At 33.7% G+C, this 19732-nt stretch overlaps 3 protein-coding genes across 4 annotated transcripts; 1 reads left to right on the top strand and 2 right to left on the bottom strand.

Moving 5' to 3' along the window:
• Window positions 1-398: 398 nt before the first annotated feature.
• Window positions 399-3558, bottom strand: LOC102598684 (neurofilament heavy polypeptide). The gene is made up of 4 exons (XM_006341992.2): window positions 3191-3558; window positions 2991-3113; window positions 2832-2902; window positions 399-924 (listed from the first exon to the last, which is right to left on the bottom strand). The coding sequence occupies exons 1-4, from the start codon at window positions 3449-3451 to the stop codon at window positions 603-605; spliced, it is 777 nt and encodes a 258-aa protein (XP_006342054.1). The 5' UTR covers window positions 3452-3558; the 3' UTR covers window positions 399-602.
• Window positions 3559-8595: 5037 nt separating this feature from the next.
• LOC102598014 (uncharacterized) lies at window positions 8596-12361 on the bottom strand. Its single transcript, XM_006341990.2, has 5 exons — window positions 12072-12361; window positions 11840-11951; window positions 10031-10104; window positions 9323-9898; window positions 8596-8977 (listed from the first exon to the last, which is right to left on the bottom strand). Exons 1-5 carry the CDS (start codon window positions 12273-12275, stop codon window positions 8864-8866), a joined length of 1080 nt encoding a protein of 359 aa, XP_006342052.1. The 5' UTR covers window positions 12276-12361; the 3' UTR covers window positions 8596-8863.
• A 2690-nt stretch (window positions 12362-15051) lies between these two features.
• On the top strand, window positions 15052-19522 carry LOC102597490 (probable alkaline/neutral invertase D). Of its 2 annotated transcripts, none has more exons than XM_006341988.2 (5): window positions 15052-15159; window positions 15791-16266; window positions 17051-17482; window positions 18344-18902; window positions 19062-19522. In XM_006341988.2, the coding sequence occupies exons 2-5, from the start codon at window positions 15841-15843 to the stop codon at window positions 19355-19357; spliced, it is 1713 nt and encodes a 570-aa protein (XP_006342050.1). In that variant the 5' UTR covers window positions 15052-15159; window positions 15791-15840; the 3' UTR covers window positions 19358-19522. The 2 variants fall into 2 exon arrangements, with proteins under 2 accessions (XP_006342050.1, XP_006342051.1); XM_006341989.2 differs by having other exon boundaries at window positions 15060-15180; window positions 19062-19493.
• The last annotated feature ends 210 nt before the right edge of the window (window positions 19523-19732 follow it).

Here is a 19732-nt window from a genome sequence, read left to right as displayed (position 1 = left end):
AATATTATTATACATGATATTAAAAATAATGTAAATATACATAAATGTGAAAAATGATATATACAAAGGGTTTAAAGGGATATAGTAGTCATTTTCCTATTCTATCCCGGGATAAATTATCCCGGGATTACTATACCACCAAATGGGAGGGGTAACTTATCCCGATACTAATTCCTAATCCCGGGATAAGTTATCCCAAGCTTTCCAACCAAACAAGGAAATAAAGGCTACTTAAAATTTATCCCGGGATTAACTCTCCCAATCCCTCACACCAAACAACCCCTAAGTAATTAAGCTCCTATCTCGCCCCTATTTCTTATGGGGCAATGAAGTTTGAGAAACATTTTTTGTAATTGTATTCGAAACTTAGAGCCTGAAAAAACAAAATGGGGAAAAAGAAAGAACAAAAGTCAAAATAGACCAATGATTTTTGAATGGTTTTCTCCATAACTCAATCTGAAATTGAAATGCATGTAACAGAATATCTCATAGCTCATCAATGGGAACTTTTACATAACAGATTTAGCCATGGCAAACTCTACTAGACGATGGCGACTTCTTGTTAATTTCTCATCTACAATTTGGCTTAGCCATTAGAAACATCAAGAGGCTCTCTGTCTCTTTGTGCTTTTTAGAGTTGCAACGAAATCATCATCTGAGTCTTCTTCAGAAGAATCATCCTTAAGCTTCCGTTTCTTTGACTGCTGCTTTGATTTAGCTCCAGAATCTGGTGTTTTCTTTTTCTGTGTGGATAACGAGGTTGAGGAGGATGTTGTCTTCTTAATAGTAACAGACTCTGTGGTCTTTTTCACTGTCACAACCGTTTTCATAGGTGAACCAAGCTTTAGCTGCTGGGCCTTCTTTTGTTTCTTCTCAAAAACTTTCTTCGCCAAGTCCTTGGGAAGCAAACCAGACTCCATCATCCTGAAAGAAGAACAGTAACATGATATAACTACTTGAGTCCAACTGCAAGGAACAGTTGACGTAGCTTTTATAACCATAATGAACGACCCTTGATTTGATTGTTAACAGTTGCAAGCAGACATTTTGAAGAATAAGGATCCATCAAGATCCTTTCGGTAGCATCACGGATGGTCAAAAGGGCTGATGAGGAGGAACCATTCATGCATAGACATTGTTTGGCCAGCTTTATTAACATTTATAGACTGAGATAGCCACCAAATTCATTAGAGAAACTAGTTCAATTTATATTACTTCTAATGCTTGTTTGGTGATCAGGGTGGATTTGGTGAGACAAAGGGAAGAGTGACAATTGGTATCAGGGAATAGATGAGCAACATCAGACATAGTTTTTTAGCATCAACACACAGTGGAACTCAAGAAATTGAGTGACGTTTAAGCATGATAATGCAAAGAATGGGCTAAATAGTTTTGTAGTATGTTCTGCAACAGGACAGTGATAAGTAAGCCGTGAGATCTTGGTTGAAGTAATTGCAACAATATTTCATCAAAATCATGTTGAATACGCTGACTAAACAGTCTAAACTCACATGCCTCTATATTCTCCATCAGTTAAATGAAGAAAAGATGCTATCGATCTTCCCAACTATCATTCTTTACGCATGCAAAAGGCATATGATTGAACATAACAAAACAGTAAACAACAACCAACAAAGTTCCACAGAAAGCTCTCATCTTAAGCTTCAGACACATTAATTTGCATTATAACCACTACCAACACTCGTTACTATCACAAATTATTCTTGGTGGCAACTTTAACTTAATCCCCCAAGTACTCAATGTAAAAGCCTGTGCCCAGTGACACAGTGCTTTGCACAAGGATGATACTAAACCATAGTCAATAAGTGGGAAAATGCACTACCAGAAAAGTTTTCACCTTACATATGTCACAATTTCAGTCAGAAGTCAGCTGAACTCATCATATAAAGTGTCAAAAGGTTGAAACAATCCATTTTCTCATTCCAGACAGAAGTTTGAATGAAGTTATAACAAAGCTTATATACTTTTAATTTCATTTCTTCCTATGTTCAAATCAACACTTGAGATGATTTCTGCATATTCAAACTAAAGTAGATTTTTTCCTATAACAAATCTAAAGTAGTGCATTAGATGATCATAGCAAGCTTAACCTCTTAGATTACGACTAATGTGGCCAAATACGTATTGTACTTAACTAAGCGAAAAGGGCCAACTCAAGATGCAGATTCCTTGTCCAATGGATACTTGCTCAATTAGCAACTTCACTAAGCATCTCAGTTGTAGACGTACAACTTATATCATGCTGATGCTTCTTTATTTAAAAAAGGGATAAAAACGTGACTTGTATGTTTACGAATGAGGGCTGTTCTTTTGACATAGAACTGCTTACTTCACATGTTTCCCTTAGCTAGTCCCAGCCCATTTGCACTTCCATGCACATTGACATTCAAGCAACACACCTCGTATTTCCACCATCTGTTGTACAATAAGCAAAAATACACAATGCAATCAAAGGGGCACCCAGATACAAACAGAATTTTCTCACCCCTACTCTTCTTTCAGTTTGATAATGAATAGATCTAAACCACTAGACTAAGAATAGTTACTCATCCGACGAAACATATGACTAAATGAAAGCATGAGCTAATACAGAAGCATCAACCAGGTGAATAACACACACTTTGTTAGGACAAGAACGAAATTTGACCTTTAAGAGCATAATAACATTCAAGGTTCTCTTTTTCAAGCAATCAGTAACTCAAAGAAGATAGAGACAGCTTCATGTATCATGATATTCATAAACATAAACGACAAAGAGAGTTACGCACGAGTAACTTATCCAAAATCATTTAAAAGGGAGAATGTTATACCAGATAGCTGCTAGTTCACTTTCTGGCACTTGCTGATACAAGGATTCATAGAAAATCCTTAAAGGGTCTCTCTGAAAATCAAAAAATGTAACATTACATCAGATTAAAACCCGAAAAAATTGTTGTTTTTTTTTTTGCAAATGCATTTTTGGAACATACTTCCTCAGGAGCGTCTCTCTTTTGTCCAGGCAAGTCATAAACTTTCTTTTCCCTCTTCTTAACAATGGTGACTCCATTTTTGGTTCCTTTCTTCTTATCCTCTTCCTCTTTCTTTACAACTTTCTACACAACAAACCCAATTAAAAAACCAACAAATCAAACAGTAAAATAACAAAAATGCACAAAAAAAAAATACCAACTTTATCAGTTTTACTCGAACTTTTCTTCGACATGGGTGAAGGTTCTTCCTTCTTGGGCTTAACATTCTTAGGACTCTTTTTCGAAATGGGTTCTTCAAAATCATCATCTTTTTCTTCTTTCTTCATCTTAGCATTTTTGGGAGGCTGAGATTTTGAACCGCCATTGTTGTTAGGTTTCTTTTTGCTGTTCAGAAGAGACCCAATGCTTTCTCCGTCATCACTTTCCACTTTCCTCACTGGCTTTGAGTCTTCAGACAACATTTTCAGGATTCAATTCGAAAAAATCAGCTGTAAAAATGGTGAAGTGTGGAGGGTTTCTCAACGAAGAAGAAGCTTTTGGTCTTCTGGTTAACTGGCTTTTAATTTGGGCCTAACACAACATTCGGGTTCTCGGGTTTTAAGCCCAATACGGAGGAAATGGGCTAAGAATCAGAAATTTTAGATCATTATTTAAGAAAAAATTGTATATAAAATACAGAAACCCCAATAATTTGGGTGTTAATTACATCCTACCCCAAAGTTTCTCAAATTACAATAATTTTGACTTTTTAAGAACTCGCAGATATATTGCTCATTCATCCGATACAATAGCAAACAATGCATAAGGTTTGTATCAGATATATAATTGTAAACCAAATTTATATTGATATAGATTTGAAATAATTAGGATTATGTATCAACAATAACATTTGTATTAGATACATTGTACACAAACAAAGTTGACGTATGTATCCAGATGTTAAGAGAGAAAGAAGGAAAAAAGATATTTTAATTGTGATCTAAGAAAAATTTAACTCGTATTCCCTCTAGTTTGTGTAAGGATCCGTGGTGAAACTAGAAATTTTGTTAACAATATTTAAAACTTTAATACACATCTTCAAGAAATTGATTTTGATCCATATACACAATATTATTTTTTATATGTCTAATATAGTATTTTGACAAAAGATATTCAAGTGACCACTCATATTCCAACCATTCTACTGCTACCCTGTTGTCTGCCAATAAAAATGTCAAAGTTTTTTTTTTCTTTTTCACCAAATAGCAAAGTTGTTGGATGAATCAAATGCAGTCCACCATCTCCATGTAGATGGTACTAGAATTCAATTATTGAATAGGTCCCTTTTTTATATATATAAAAAAAACTTTAAGAATTAAAGTGGAAAAGATATACATATTTGGTTCGTTATATATGTATGACACAACTTTAAGAATTTACTATTTGTTCCTTTTATTTTAAAAAATAAATATGATGAAGTTTCCAGTTCATTCAAGAAAATGCATAAGCATATTATACCACAAATTTTTAAAATCTTTTATTTTTTCTTTAATTTTATGTCAAGTCAAATGATATCATATAGATTAAGACGAAGATAATATCAATATTGATTGAATGCACTTGGAGATAGCAAAACCAATAAGCATAAAACAATAATGTGTAGATTTCAATCAATTGTCTAAATCAAAACAATTCATTTCATTTCATCCACCAAAATTATTATAAGTGGCACCATTTAAGCTGCCCAACTCATTGTTATAATATTTTGCATTAAATTTTAGGCTAAAGTTTCTTCATTATTGGGACCTAGATTTTTCTCATGTACCTTTATCATGCTTTAACATTCAATTCTTTAGGGGTTAGTTTGGTTTGAGAACAAATCAGCCACATATTATAATGTGAGAATTATAATAAGAGAATTAAAGAAGATGAAAAAAGATTATAATTATTATATTTATACTTTCTATTTTTGAAGGCAATCATAAATTTTTTCTGCGATAAATTCATAAAAGCCGTCTTGTAAGTCAAAATAATACGTTTGCGTTTTTGCATGCATGCCATTTGTCATCAAATTTGTTGTTCAATTTTCAAATATACAAAATTAAGGCGAATAGTGATGAAATCAATCAAATATATTGATTTTTGGTTCAATTACCCTACATACGTATGATAAAATCTATTCAATTGAGGAAATAGTTTAAAACTTTAAATTTAATATTTGTTTATGCACTTTCCTAATGGAAAAGGATCGAATTTTAGCCTCTTTCACCAGTGATACATCCCATATAATTAATATCAAAATTTCGGTTTAAATTTATGTAAGTTTTTTATTAATATCAATATAAAATAATTAAATGAGATAAATATAACTTTAAATTTATATCAAAGGACCTCTCTTATAATTTTATATATCCTGAAGTAAATACACCTTGTCCCATAGCACGTAACACCACTTTGTTGAAATCTTTAAAAGTATCCATCGATTATAATGTGAGAATTATAAAAGGAGAATTAAAGAGGATGAAGAAAGATTATATTCTCGTTATACTTTCCGCGTTTTGGAGGTAATCATAAGTTTTTCTGCATCGATGTCTTTTTTTAGGTCAAATAAACACGTTGTACCTTTCTAGGTAGATTTGTCATCATACTTGTTACTATTCAGACGTATGAATTTAAGGCAATTTAACTAAATATATTGCTTTGATTCAATTATCTCTTTGAAATTATTTACAAAAATGTATAATAAAATTGTATTCATTCGAATAAATGATCATCTGAGATATTAACTCATATGTTGCTTTCCTAATTGAGAACAGATGAATTTTAGCCTCTTGAGTGGGTGTAATATTTTGACTTTTGAATTTATCTAAAGTCATAATTTTCGATCAATACCAAGTATGAATATATATATCTAAAAAATCACTAAAATATCAAGGAATATTATATTTTTGAACTCATAACTTTAATACAGTATAACTAGTATAACATATATTACGAATTTTAAAAATGAAACCTATTAAATTTAAATCCTAAATCTAACTGTCTCTATTTCTATAATGCTCAGACACTTTCACTTCCCAAATAATCTATCATAATTATATTATATAGTTTTATAGTTTAATCAGTGGGTATTAAGATGGTGATTAATCAGAATAACGTTAGACTTAATGGGCAAGTAAATGGACCAATACCTTAGTTGTGAGACACCAATTATACTGATTTTTTTTGTAACTTTACACAATAATGATCAAAAAAGAATATATACTTTGCTTTTTGTTTATTTGCCCATTTGCTTACTATCATCTTCGAATCAATCCCCTTTTCTCAAAGTGTAAGAATCGAAACAAAGAAAGGACGGTTTTCTATTGATGGAATCCAAAAAGGCAGAATTTATACCATAGCCTATGATCACACCAAGTACGAATATTGAATTTAAATTTAACGGGTTCAATTTTAATTTTAAGGTTTTCGATATTGAATTCATCATGTTATGGTTCATATCGTACAAAATATTGAGTTCAATTTGATCAAAGATGTGGAACTAGCTTATAATTTACGAGTTCGTGAACTTAATAACTTTTGTAATGATCATTTATATGTATTAATTAAGAATTCCACTAAATATTTTGTTTTGACTTTAAATTTAGGTATTATTATCTATTAACTTGAATATATATTCCGCATGTAAAAGCTACTCATATTACCAATCACAAATTCAAATACAAGAAGAAAGTTGTGGTAGCCTTCATAATGAATTCTCAAAAAAAACGTGAAGTTGCTACGGAAACCAACACTAACAATACCATATTCAGTATAATCTCACAAGTGGAGTCTAGGGAGGATAACGTATACACAGACCTTATACTCCTACCTCGTAGAAAATAGAGAGGTTGTTTCTAATAAACTCTCGACTTAAAATAAAGCATTTTCAAACTTGCTGTAAAAATTCATAAATTTTAAATTCTGAATCCGCCTTTGATTAGATCCCATCCAAAGTAAAGCTCCATCTGTCTCTAACCACAAGGCAGACACCACCTTTCTTCCTCTATATATAATCACATATTCCTCTTTGCTCCATATAGTCCTTCAAGAAAACTAATTTAAAGAAGAAGAAAAAAACCATTCTTATTTAAAAAAATAAGAATTATATTGATATCATCATGGGTTGGTTCATAGGAGAAAGAAGAGGAGTTAGTTGGAGAGACCAAACTCTAGAATCACTATCAGCACCTCCATTAGCTTTGATAGTTTTATTTGGCTTAGTAATTTTCTTGATGTCTATGTCTACATATTCAGAATACAAAGCAACAGTAGAAAAATCAAAGGCTAGTATGAAGCTTATGTCTTTCTTATTACCTTTTCTTATCATACTTTTGGTCTACATAATGATTGATAGTAATAGATGGTTTTATCCTTATGGAGGAGTTACAAGGCCAGTTGTCTACCATTTGGCTAGCCAAGAAGGTGGATCTCCTTGGGGAATTGCTTTGCTTTTGGTGTTGCTTTTGGTCATGGTTCATTACCAAGATTCATTTCAATCTACTTGGTTTCGTATGCTTTGAAAACATGTTCGATACTGAGCAAAGGCGGATCCAGAATTTACACTCAATGAGGTTCAATATTTAGTTTTTTATTTTTGCTTGGGTGGTAGCTTGTACATAATTAGGATTAGGTATATATTAGGATTAGTATGATTAAGGTGGAACTGTTTTTCATTTCTTTAGATAATTTTAGAGAGGTAATATTTGGTTTTCTGAGGTAATATAATATATGAATCGTTATGCAGTGAGTGATAATATATGGATTGTTATGAATGTATTGTTTAATGTAAGTGTATTTTTATCTTCTAATAATCTTATCTGCATATTGATAATATATGGTCTTTAATTTTTTTTCCTCAAATATGATGATATTTAATTTTTTGCCTCTATTACTCACTTCATAAAAAAGTGTTGGTCAAACTTGTTCGCCCGGTAAGATATAATTTGTGTTATATTATAATTCGTAAATGCTCATTTAAGAAAAATTTGTGGGTCAAACTTGTTATACCTTGTAAGCATAACTTGTGGCATGTTATCATACGAAAATTAAACTTATGCCCGTTCAATTTTTTTTATATTTTTTGTCAATATCATGAGTGTTTTCGGCCTTTATTACTGATGACCGTGGTGCCCAGACCGTGTTTCGTGCACCTTGACTAATTCTACAGATATCTATCACCTCGACTAATTCTACGAAAACCTCCATCTTTACCCCCACCCCTACTTTAGGGGGTGGTTAAAACAAGCCATACCAAAATTAGCAATGTAGCGTTTGGGTTTTAGCAAAAAAGTGTTCTATGACGTATAGTAAAAACAAGCCATGAACTGCTGTGATATATCTTGTTCATTATCTGAATGAAATTTCGTCAATTTACTGAATTTAGCTTTTGTGAAAATTTCTCTATTATCTCAACTGTTATTTCTTTTAGAAAAAAAGGATCATGTTAAATTTATTAATACACAACGCAAAGCGCAGATAAATTCAGTATTTATGGAGAATCTGACACGAGTCCGCAACGGAAGTGAAAAGTGTAACTAGAAAACAAGAAAAATGCGTGAATAGTGCAACTATAAAACCAGAAAAATGCACAAATCAAATAACTGATCCTCATTTACTGAATAGTCAGTCTCCAAGTTCAATGAAATCTTGCAACAAATTAGTTACAACTTACACAGACATCTCTCTAGTATACAATATCAAACATCTAGTACTGACTACAATTTACTGTCACATAGCTTGAAGAACCAAGATCCAAGGGTCAGTACAGATGATGATCAAGATCCAATAAATGAACGTATGTACCTAAAATCTATCATCTACTATAGATACAAACCGAAGTTCTGGTGACGAGGTCATGTCACACAGGGAGATGACATTTTTAATTTAGGTAGCTTAAATGCGGATGTGAAGAGACTTGGAGCACCCAAGATACTATTACCAGCTTTTCGTTTGGAACTTCTCTGTCCCTACAAAAACCAAGTATCTATCAGCTTACATAACATAAGACCTATGTTGTTCGGATCTTCCAAAAATGCCACTATAACCGTGTTGGAGGATCAAAAACATGTCTGGCGGCATTTTTGAAGGATCTGAGCAACATATAGCATAAGCCATACCATATTTCTCTGACATACTGACATGCTCTTGAAATGAGATCAAATAATTGTGAAGATGCATAACCAATTTACTTAACTACTACTAGGCGAGATACCTCAAAGAAGAACATTAACAACAACATTAACACGGACAAATTATGTAACAGGAAAAAGACAGCTGCAGAATAGTTTCTTCTAAAGTTAAGACGAGGGTACCTTTTCAAGGGCTTGTGAAGATTGTTTTTCTACTTTGACAGTTAGATACTTCTGATCTGTTCCACGGGACGTGCCTCCCAACTTCGAAGGTCCTGGTCCAGTTGTGGAGCGACGCAGCACGGGAGTGACAGAGGCACTTCCGCACTTCTTTAGCAACGCTAGTTCAGTGGAAAGTTTGGATATCTCTCCACTCTTAGTGACGGAGTCAGATTCCAAATTGGCCATTTGACTTCTCAATGTTGCAGTTGTATTATCCAATTGACTTCTTAATGTTGCAATTGTATTATCCTTATTAGCGTTGGACGATTGTAATTCCTCAATGTTCCTCGAAAATGCCTGTATTTTACCATTTGCATGCTCTAGCTCAGCACATTTTCTCCTCAATTGCTCAGTCATGTCGTGCTCCAGTTTGTTGAACTGGTTCCAAATAAAATCCTTTTCTGCCAAGAGGGCAGATATCTCAGAATTTTTCTCTGAAGTAAGCTTCTCATTTTCTGTTTTAAGCCTTCTCACCTCATCTTCCCATGCCTTTTTTCTTGTCTCTGACTTTTCATTTGTTGCAGCCCTTGGTACATCCTGTGGATCAAATGAATATTCATACGTCTTATCTTCTAGTTTTTCAATGATTACTAGCGCAAATAAACTAAAAACTCAGAAAAGAAATGAGAAACGAAATTCATAAAAGAAAAGGCAATTGAAACAACATACATTTGGTTCAGAGCATTTCTGAGAGAGGTAGTCAAACCATTCTCTGAAGTCAGCCAGTTCACTATCTGCATTTTCTGCACATTTTAGGTGAAAAGTAAGTAAGTTCCCAAATTGCATGCTGGGATGATATAACTTAAAATATCATGTCTATCGACTACCCTTGAACAATAAAGGCTACTGATACCCTGGGATGGGGAGACATCTATCTTTCAAGAGTAAAAACATCTAAAATAGCCTCTTGCAATAAAAAATAGTTACTATAAATTTTTCTATTTTGCTTTTGGTTTCATTGGTCTTGAAAAAACCCTTTAAAAAAGAAGACCGCTTAAGGGTCATTAGAAATTAAATTGGAACTGAACTGATAACTTTATACATAAAGAAGTGTGTTCAAGTGTGTATCGATATGTGGTTGCATAATTTTTTGATTAACACGCAGAAACTCCATTCTTGCTAATTTAAATAATCCACTTAGACAAGCTTGAAGATACGCGAAAAGAAAGTTTAGTGTGCCCTGAGATGAGATGCAAAGAGAAAATTTTAGAGTTGAAATGTGTACAAGTGAAAGTGAGTCAGTCCGAGAAAGTGAGTCAACTAGAGAAAACAAAAGAAGTAACATGCCCTTTTTCCAGTCTCGGATTGAGAATTCAACCACTCATGTCAAAGCCCCCACCCTAAGGTCTCTTCCCTTTAATTTTCTCCTTCTTCCTTCCATCCCTCACTCCCTCACATGACAGGAAAAAAAAAACACGAATGAACGCCATAAAAGACCATAACTTCTCTGTCCTAGACTCCTTTTCCTTCTCTATATTATTTGGGTTAACGACTTAAAGCCATAGTTTGTAGAAGGAGAAAGTTAGCAAATAGTCAGGGGATTGTATGCCATTCAGCTTTCTTGGGGACCTTTATAGACTTCAACAAACTGAATGAAGTGCTGCGACGTACTTTATTTCAGTGCTGGGTTCATAAAAGTGTGTTGAAAGAATTTAACTTATCTAGCGGGAAATAGGGTGGACTGATAGAAGCCCTGACATGTAACTGTTTCTATTCCACTCCAACTTATATGACGCATGCACAGTGTCCTAAGACATAACTGTTTCTATTCCCTCTCAATTTATATGACACGAGGACCACTAGTCCTCTAGGATTTCTAAGTTATTAAAAGAAAATAATTATCATTTTATGCAACTTTATTCAGAGTTGGGTTCCTAAAAGTTTATTGAGATAGCCATATTGAATAAGTAAAGAAATTGTATGTTCAAGCTCCACTATCAAATTGATTGTCTTAAACAGGCACCATAGTTTAGGCAGTGACACTGTACTTTGTGGTTAAAACCCAGCACAAACTAGAGGCAAAATAAGGCTCATAAAAGTTATCAAAGGCAGTAATCACGAAATTGCATCATTGTTATCAAGTACAGAAAAATAAAAAAAAGGGCAACTTTAAAGTGAAAGTTACCATCTTTGAACTCTACATAGCTAGTGGCGCGGAGCCAGAACTTTTACTCAGGGAGTTCAAAGTACGAAGGAGTAAACACACAAAGAAGCCAAGGAGATTCAACGTATGCTATATATGCATAAAAAATAATTTTAACACGTTCGTGAACCCCCATGCTCCCACTGGGCCACCCCTGTCCATCTCAATAAGAAATTTACTTCCTACCTGATTTTAAACTAAGTGAGTCAGGAAATAAACAACAATGGAAATAAAGATACACAATTTGATCAAATTTCCATGAAATCCTCCAATTTCAGATAAACCAAACAAAGCTTAGGGCAAGGAAAAGTTTCTTTTTTTCAAATGTAACTCACCGAACTTTCTTTGGAACACGGCAACATCTCGTTGCTTCAAACCAACAACGAACTCAGATTTCGCAACCTCAAGCATGCGCTCCATCTCTTGAATTGTAAATTCTTTCCTCATCTGCAAACCCAATTTTCCAAAAAAAAAAACCCCAATTATACCAAAAATCCCTAAAATTCCAACGAATCAAAACCCTAAATAAAGTAAAAATGCAAAATTCAAGAAGAAAATCAAAGTAACCTCATAAATTTGTTCTTGAAATCTATCAATATCAGATACCCATCGATCATTCTGTAATTTTATCCGATCTTCAAGTATCATTCTCTCTTTTGCAAGGGATTCAAGCTGCGTCTGCTGTGATTTCAACATGTGAACTAAAGCGTTGAACACTTTGTTCCATTTTTCTCTATCCGAAGAATTTTTTGGTTTTTTGGACTTCGCCATTGCAGATTGAAGAATTTTTTAGAGTTTGAAAGAGAAAGAGAGCGCAATGGAGCGTAGAACCGTTGAGTTTCGAAAATTTCCTCAACGGTCAAATACAGCACTCTTTATGATATCTGAAACGAACACAATTACAGCGTAGGAGTCAGAGGCTTGGGCCTGAACTTACGGTTTGGGCTTGGGCTTGCTTCCTTTTGAGCCCTTGTAAGTGTCTGTATCATACTACACGAATCGTGATACAATATAATTTGAAATCTAACTGCGTTCCATATAATATGACTTCGTTATATTCAATCAAATTATTATATTTAATAACTCGTAAATCATATAAAATCATCATGATTTGAATTTTTTTAACTTATGGTACTTTATTTGAACTTATTTAATTTTTTTCTAGTATCTTACCTTTATTTATTCGTTTTTACTCATAATACATCTTTCTATGATTTCAAAGTTATAAACGATATATTTTAAAGTCGTAACATGAAAATCATGACAAAGATATGGCTTCTTGTTACACTCAACACATGTGTCATGTTAGGTTACTCGAAAATCATATCGAATTATTATGATTTCAAAACTACAACTACAAACGTTTGTGACATGTGAATAATGAGTAATAACAAACCTATTCAACTAAAAACGTGTTATATTATGCATATTAGATTAGTCACATATGTCATTCTCCTACCTGTAAACTCAATTGCACCTTCTTCTTCTTCTTCTTCTTTTTGCAGCGCATGCTAAAATCAAAGATAAATAGTAATTTCTTAGGAGGATATGTCGAGTAATTTCTAATCCGCTTATGCATAGCACAAGATATTCTTATAATAATCATCACCTATAACAATATTTTACTTGTTATAAATTTATAATTGTCAAGTTTTCTTAAAAACGACTTTTATATTATGTTATGTGATATGTTTTTTATTACATCATCTCACTATAGCAATTAAAAAGATATCCAAATAAATAATGTCATTGTAAAAAAAAAAAGATTATATATATAAAAAAATTTATAACCGATCTCGATTCAGATAGAAAGAGATAATTAAAGACTAGTATATCAAAAGTCTTTACGTTTATTTAAGTTTTTTGTTTCCCACGATAATATATATTAAGTGAAACATGGGTAGGTTGGTGTGGGGTAATATCTTTACGGGGTGGTCTAATTTGAAATAGATACATCAACATTATCTGTTGACATCAAAAATAGGATTTGCATTACTTAACATTAATCTTTTACTAATTAATTAATATAATTTCATATTCACGTTGTAAAAATCAGCATCGCCGTCCAAATTACACCTAATTACACGTTGGATATATTAAGTAGCTTTCACATCAATACAAATTTTCAACTAGGTTGGATTGGACGCTTAAATAAATAATAAAGAAAATCAACTTGGTATAATTAATTAATTTTTGTACCATATATTTAAAGGAGGGAAGATTCATGCAAATCGAAGTTATGAAATGACTAAATTAATCTTATCGTTGAAAACAAAGCAAGAAGAATAACAACAAAAATAAATGGGACAAAGGAGTAGGTAGCAATATAAAGCATGGAAATAAGCACAAAAAATGAATAAAAATATCAAAATTAAACGAAAAAGAAAGTTACATGATTTTTCTATTTTAATATCTTATATTACGTAGATTATTTAAATTATTTTTTATGCTTCTTTGTCTTGCTAGTTTTAAAAAGTTATAACTCTCTCACACACAAAATAATACCAAAATAATTTCATTAGAAAAAAAGGGCTAATTCATCCAGATTTTTAAAACGGAACGATTAACACATCTAATCGTTGAGATTACTAACATCAGTATCTACGAAGTTTAAGTCTAATTACTTAGAAACTACATAAAGAATGTTTTAAATTACATTCTAGTTAATCTCGTAATAAATGTTTAAGAAAATTACCATCTAAGAAATTATCAATTCTCCAACATTAATAATTGAGCTAATGGTAGAAACTAGAATTATCATTTTTTCGTGAATTTTTCACATTTCAACTATCCGTTGTTTATTTTATCTAAATTATCGCCATATGTATATTAAAACACTTTTCATCTATAATTATTTTGTTTTCCAACCTCAACTATCATCATTGTTGAAGTAAAAAAAAAAGGAATAAATGACTAATTTGTTCTTGACCATTATTTCTTACCCCTCAATCACAATTTATGTGAGGTAATTTAATTTGACATATAATTTAAAAAGAAAAAAAAACTTTTGAAACTTACGGTTTAAAATAAGTTATTTATATTTATGTAATTATAAATCATTTCATTAAATTAAAATAAATAATTTAAAGTTAAAATTGTTACCAAATATAATAATGTCAGATTCTTTTTGAGACTGATCAAAAAGAAAAGTGAGTAGTATAAATTGAGATAAAAAGAATTATAATTTCATCCTTTTAAAAAAGAAAAACTAAAGGTAGTTTTAATGAAAACTTATTAGGTCGCGAGGATCTGGGATTAATCGTTATCACTAATCATACTTAAGATCGTAATATCGTTCACAACAACAGCAATAATTTCCTTAATCACTATTTACAATTATAACTAATCCATTTTCGGACAAAGTTGGTCGGAGATTACCCCAGAACTGCTAATCGGATATTCCCAGACAATCCTACGTGTCAGTTACCATCCCATACGTCACAAGCACAAAATCTTACCGGTATATCCAGTCAACTTGTCTTTTGACCTTCATTTCCCGGTTAATTTTTTTCACACAGTTCCAACATAGTATATAGTGAAAGACCCATTGTGTCCTAAAGTCTTTCTGGTAGTTCATGGTTGGTGCCTTCCTCGGAAACCTTAGATCTCACTGAAGTTCGCCGTAGCCGCCGCCGCCGCCGCCGATAGCTTTGAGGTTGTTATTACCAGCTCCTAGGTTATTTATTTTGTGTTCAAACTATGTTCCTTAGTTTTTCATTTTTCCGTTTGTTTCGATGATATTAAGGTTTTTCTGCATTTGAGATTTTTCATTTTGTGGTGGTTTGAGTATTTTGCTAGATTGATCAAAATATGAATTAAAAAGAAATAAGTAAATTGATAAAGGAAAAGAAGATCTAACAGTAGTTTGACTTTGATTGTTTGATTAAGTTAATGATTATGACTAATTAATTAAAATTATGTATAATGAACTTGCTCTAATTTTGCTCAAGTTGACTTAAACCAAATTTACAGTGAATATTGCTTGTAAAGGAAAAAAATGTTGATTTTCTGATCTGGTATATATTTCAATTTAATGTATTCCTAGTCTAAGAGGCATTAATTGCACTCTTTATTACAAGTTGATTGCATTCTTTATGTAAGTTCTCGTTCGATGTTGCTCGGACACTCCAAAAATGTTGTTGCAGCCCAATGGATCCTCCAAAAGAGGATCCGACACACTTGTTTGATGTTTTTGCAGAGTCTGAGCTATATAGCTTTGTGTTTACTAAGCTTTTGTTACGTGGACGAATTTTTAAAAGTTTTCTTATTTCATTGGTGATATGCAGATCTTTGGATTCGATTTCTTATTGTCCAGGACTTTTGGAAGTATCGAAAGATGCCTAGCCCTGTGGATGTGTCTCAAAATGGGAATGCAAGACAAGCGGAAGCTGCTCCATCCTTGTTTGAAATCGAGGAAGATTTGGCCAGATTGCTGGAAAGGCCAAGACAGGTTAATATTGAAAGGAAGAGGTCGTTCGATGAAAGATCTTTCAGCGAAATGTCAATGACTCATTCACCGCCACGTCAGGTATACAAAAATTCGGAGAACTCTTCTCGTGTTTTTGACAATATGGTTGGAGTGTATTCACCAGGAAGGTGGTCCGGCATACACACACCCAGATCAACCTTCGGATATGAACCGCATCCTATAATAGGCGAAGCATGGGAAGCTTTGAGGCGTTCTATTGTTAACTTCCGAGATCAACCTGTGGGAACTATTGCTGCTATAGATAATTCTGCTGAGGAACTTAACTATGATCAGGTAAAATGCTTACTGTTCTAGTTCTTAGATGGACACAAGTTTGTCTTTATGTATTTTGTTGCGATTTAATATCCCGTGAAGCAGGTCAATTATGTGCTTCAATGGAACTTGATTTGACGGATGTCCTCTGAAAAGTTGTACTAGATGTTTCTTTACATAATAAACAGAAAATGTTGAATTCCTATGTCCACACTATAGTTATCAGTGCAATTGATTGGTTTACGGTTGACTGATAAGATGAAGCGGGGGTATAGTTTGCAGGCCCAGCTATTTCAATGAATATGAGCTGAGCTTGACCGACAGAATTGTTCAAATAGTTTACACTTCATCAAAAATTGTTCAAATAGTTTACATAAAAACTTACGTAGAACCAATATTGTCAAAGGCGCACTTAAGCCATGAAGTGGGACTCAAAATGTGTCGAGCGCTTTTTCTTGCTTAATGTGCGCTTCAGTGTCGTTAGCAAGGTTCTAAGACATACTTTTCATTGCCAATGAACCTCTTATGAAGAGGTGACACTAAACAATTGATATTTCACTTTATCACAAAAAAAATAATCATTTTCTTTGTCCATATTTGTTATTCATGCTTATTTGCGCTTAAAGCCCCAATGAACCTTTGAGTGTTTTTGCCTCTGATCTAAAACCAGATTCTAGATATTCTCCAGTGGTAAAACCAGCTTACTGATGGGCCCAGCTTTCTGAAATCCTTTCATAGTCGTCTTTCTCTGTGTACATGACAACCTTCTGCTTGCAATTTGCAATGCTGACTTAAAATTTGCCAGGTTTTTGTCAGAGATTTTGTCCCCAGCGCTTTGGCATTCTTGATGAATGGTGAACCTGATATAGTGAAGAACTTTCTTTTGAAAACCTTGCGCCTCCAATCTCGGGAGAAGAAGATAGACCAGTTCAAGTTGGGGGATGGAGTTATGCCTGCAAGTTTTAAAGTATCTCATGATCCTGTTAGGAACTATGAGACTATAACTGCTGATTTCGGTGAAAGTGCTATTGGTAGAGTTGCTCCTGTTGATTCAGGGTTCTGGTGGATTATACTACTTCGTGCATACACAAAGTCTACAGGGGACACTTCTTTGGCTGAGATGCCAGAATGCCAAAGGGGTATAAGGCTGATTCTTGAATTATGTCTTTCTGAAGGATTTGATACATTCCCAACCCTGCTGTGTGCTGATGGATGCTCTATGATTGATCGCAGAATGGTCAGTCTGATGTACTACTACCCGCTCTTTATCGTTTTTTAACTAGATCTGACTTATGGTCATGCCTTATATTCTGTTTATTACATGCTTGATTTTCTACTTAATATTACATGACGACAGTGATTTTTCAGTTCTTCTTATTCTTGATCTGAGATAGCTATCAACTGTTACTTCTAGAATGGTATAACTGATCGAATGCATATATAATTTGTCAAGATTTGGTTAGCCCACATACTTATTACATGCTTGATTTTCTATTTCTTATTACATAATGACAGTGATTCTGATTCTGACTTAGTTAAGTTAGGCTTCGAACAGGAGTTCTGCTGAGATGTCACATCCTTTGCTAGAAGTTAAGAAATAGGTAGTTGAGCTTTTTCTCGCTTTCCAGCGGGATTAGGCTTGGTGGGAGTCTGGTAGCAGTGTGTCTGTCATAGTATTAGTCGTATACACGTAGTTTCTTGCTTTTGATATCTGTTACCATCTGTTTTCTATTGTGTTTCAGTTACCGCTTGAGTTCGATGTGCTATGTAGTGCTTTCCTTATTAATTTACATGTTTTCTTCACTGCTGTATCTCCTTTTTCATAACTACTTTGATATGCTGCACTTTGAGCTGAGGGTCTTTCGGAAACAACCTCTCTACCTTCACGAGGTAGGGGTAAGGTCTGCGTATACTCTACCCTCCTCAGACTCCACTTGTGGGATTACACTGGATCAATAAGAAGACTGCTTCTTCTACTCTTTCTCATAATCATAATGAATTTTTGTACATCTTAAAATTCTCAATTATTTCAGTTCAACTTTCTTTAAAATATCCACTACTCACATGTTATAAGCACTTTGTTTCATATTGTTCCCAGGGTGTCTATGGTTATCCCATTGAAATACAAGCACTTTTCTTTATGGCCTTAAGATGTGCCTTGTTTCTCCTTAAACACGACGAAGAAAACAGAGAGTGTTGTGATGCAATAATTAAACGCCTTCATGCTTTGAGCTTTCACATGAGAAGTTACTATTGGCTCGATATAAAACAACTGAATGATATATACCGCTACAAAACGGAAGAGTACTCTCACACCGCAGTAAACAAGTTTAATGTGATGCCAGATTCCCTTCCGGAGTGGGTTTTTGATTTCATGCCAACTCGTGGTGGTTACTTCATCGGAAATGTTAGTCCTGCTCACATGGACTTCCGTTGGTTTTGTTTGGGTAACTGTATTTCAATCTTGTCATCTTTGGCTACACCTGAGCAAGCTTCCGCCATAATGGATCTCGTTGAATCAAGATGGCAAGAGCTAGTTGGAGAAATGCCACTGAAAATCTGTTATCCCGCTATGGAAGGTCATGAATGGAGAATTGTAACAGGATGCGATCCTAAAAACACTAGTTGGAGTTACCACAATGGTGGAACTTGGCCAGGTTATACTTTCTTCCTGCTTATATAACACCAAAAGTACTTGAATCTATTTAACAATAGTTTCCTATTTCATCTCACATCACGATGACCAATATATCTGTCTACTTTTTGGTAGCTTAACAAGTTTATGCTAATACTGCTTTGCGTGGTTTTGTGTCTAGTTCTTCTGTGGCTCCTTACTGCAGCAGCTATCAAGACTGGTCGACCCCAAATAGCACGACGGGCCATTGAACTAGCTGAATCGCGTTTACTAAAAGATAGCTGGCCAGAGTATTACGATGGGAAGCTTGGTCGATTTATCGGAAAGCAGGCCCGTAAGTTCCAGACATGGTCCATTGCTGGTTACTTGGTAGCTAGAATGATGCTGGAAGATCCATCTCATTTGGGTATGATATCACTTGAAGAAGATAAACAGATGAAGCCTACCATGAAAAGATCTGCTTCTTGGACTTGTTAATATCCTTGTACACAATTTTTCTTTCGAATGCCATGTTTTTTTTTCTTTTTCTTTTTTGCAATTCGTAAACATTCTCTTTTAGTTTGTCGCAAAAATGTTGAATTTTCTATGAATTGGCTACGAGATTGTACACTTCCTTCGTTTTTTCCAATTAATCTGGTTTTCGTCTAAGGGTGTATGTGGAATGCCAATAGATGTGTGATGTTAGCTGATCTACTGGGTTATGTCACAGGAATAAAAAATTGTAAGCCTTCCCTTGGAACTCCCACCGTTTCGCTCCCTTGGTGAATCCTCAACCTTAGGACTGAGGCATAGTAATTGTTGTTGTTGTTTAGGATACTGTGCGTCTGCTGATCAACACTGCTTTCTACTGTA

This window comes from Solanum tuberosum, unplaced genomic scaffold, assembly GCF_000226075.1.
Source record: "Solanum tuberosum cultivar DM 1-3 516 R44 unplaced genomic scaffold, SolTub_3.0 scf00032, whole genome shotgun sequence".
Taxonomy (NCBI): domain Eukaryota; kingdom Viridiplantae; phylum Streptophyta; class Magnoliopsida; order Solanales; family Solanaceae; genus Solanum; species Solanum tuberosum.
Note: the sequence above shows the minus strand (reverse complement) of the source record. Positions and strands in the feature narration are given on the sequence as shown.

Bases quoted from the DNA above. Each gene is read 5' to 3' on its own strand.
- LOC102598684 (XM_006341992.2), bottom strand. From the start codon at position 3,451: ATGTTGTCTGAAGACTCAAAGCCAGTGAGGAAAGTGGAAAGTGATGAC. The intron at 3,114-3,190 runs GTTGGTATTTTT...TTTGTTGTGTAG, and splicing joins GTTCGAGTAAAACTGATAAA to AAAGTTGTAAAGAAAGAGGA. The intron at 925-2,831 runs GTATAACATTCT...TTCTTCTTTCAG, and splicing joins AGTGAACTAGCAGCTATCTG to GATGATGGAGTCTGGTTTGC.
- LOC102598014 (XM_006341990.2), bottom strand. From the start codon at position 12,275: ATGGCGAAGTCCAAAAAACCAAAAAATTCTTCGGATAGAGAAAAATGG. The intron at 11,952-12,071 runs GTTACTTTGATT...TTGGGTTTGCAG, and splicing joins TTCAAGAACAAATTTATGAG to ATGAGGAAAGAATTTACAAT. The intron at 9,899-10,030 runs GTATGTTGTTTC...TTTGATCCACAG, and splicing joins AGAAATGCTCTGAACCAAAT to GATGTACCAAGGGCTGCAAC.
- LOC102597490 (XM_006341988.2), top strand. From the start codon at position 15,841: ATGCCTAGCCCTGTGGATGTGTCTCAAAATGGGAATGCAAGACAAGCG. The intron at 16,267-17,050 runs GTAAAATGCTTA...AAAATTTGCCAG, and splicing joins AGGAACTTAACTATGATCAG to GTTTTTGTCAGAGATTTTGT. The intron at 17,483-18,343 runs GTCAGTCTGATG...TATTGTTCCCAG, and splicing joins CTATGATTGATCGCAGAATG to GGTGTCTATGGTTATCCCAT.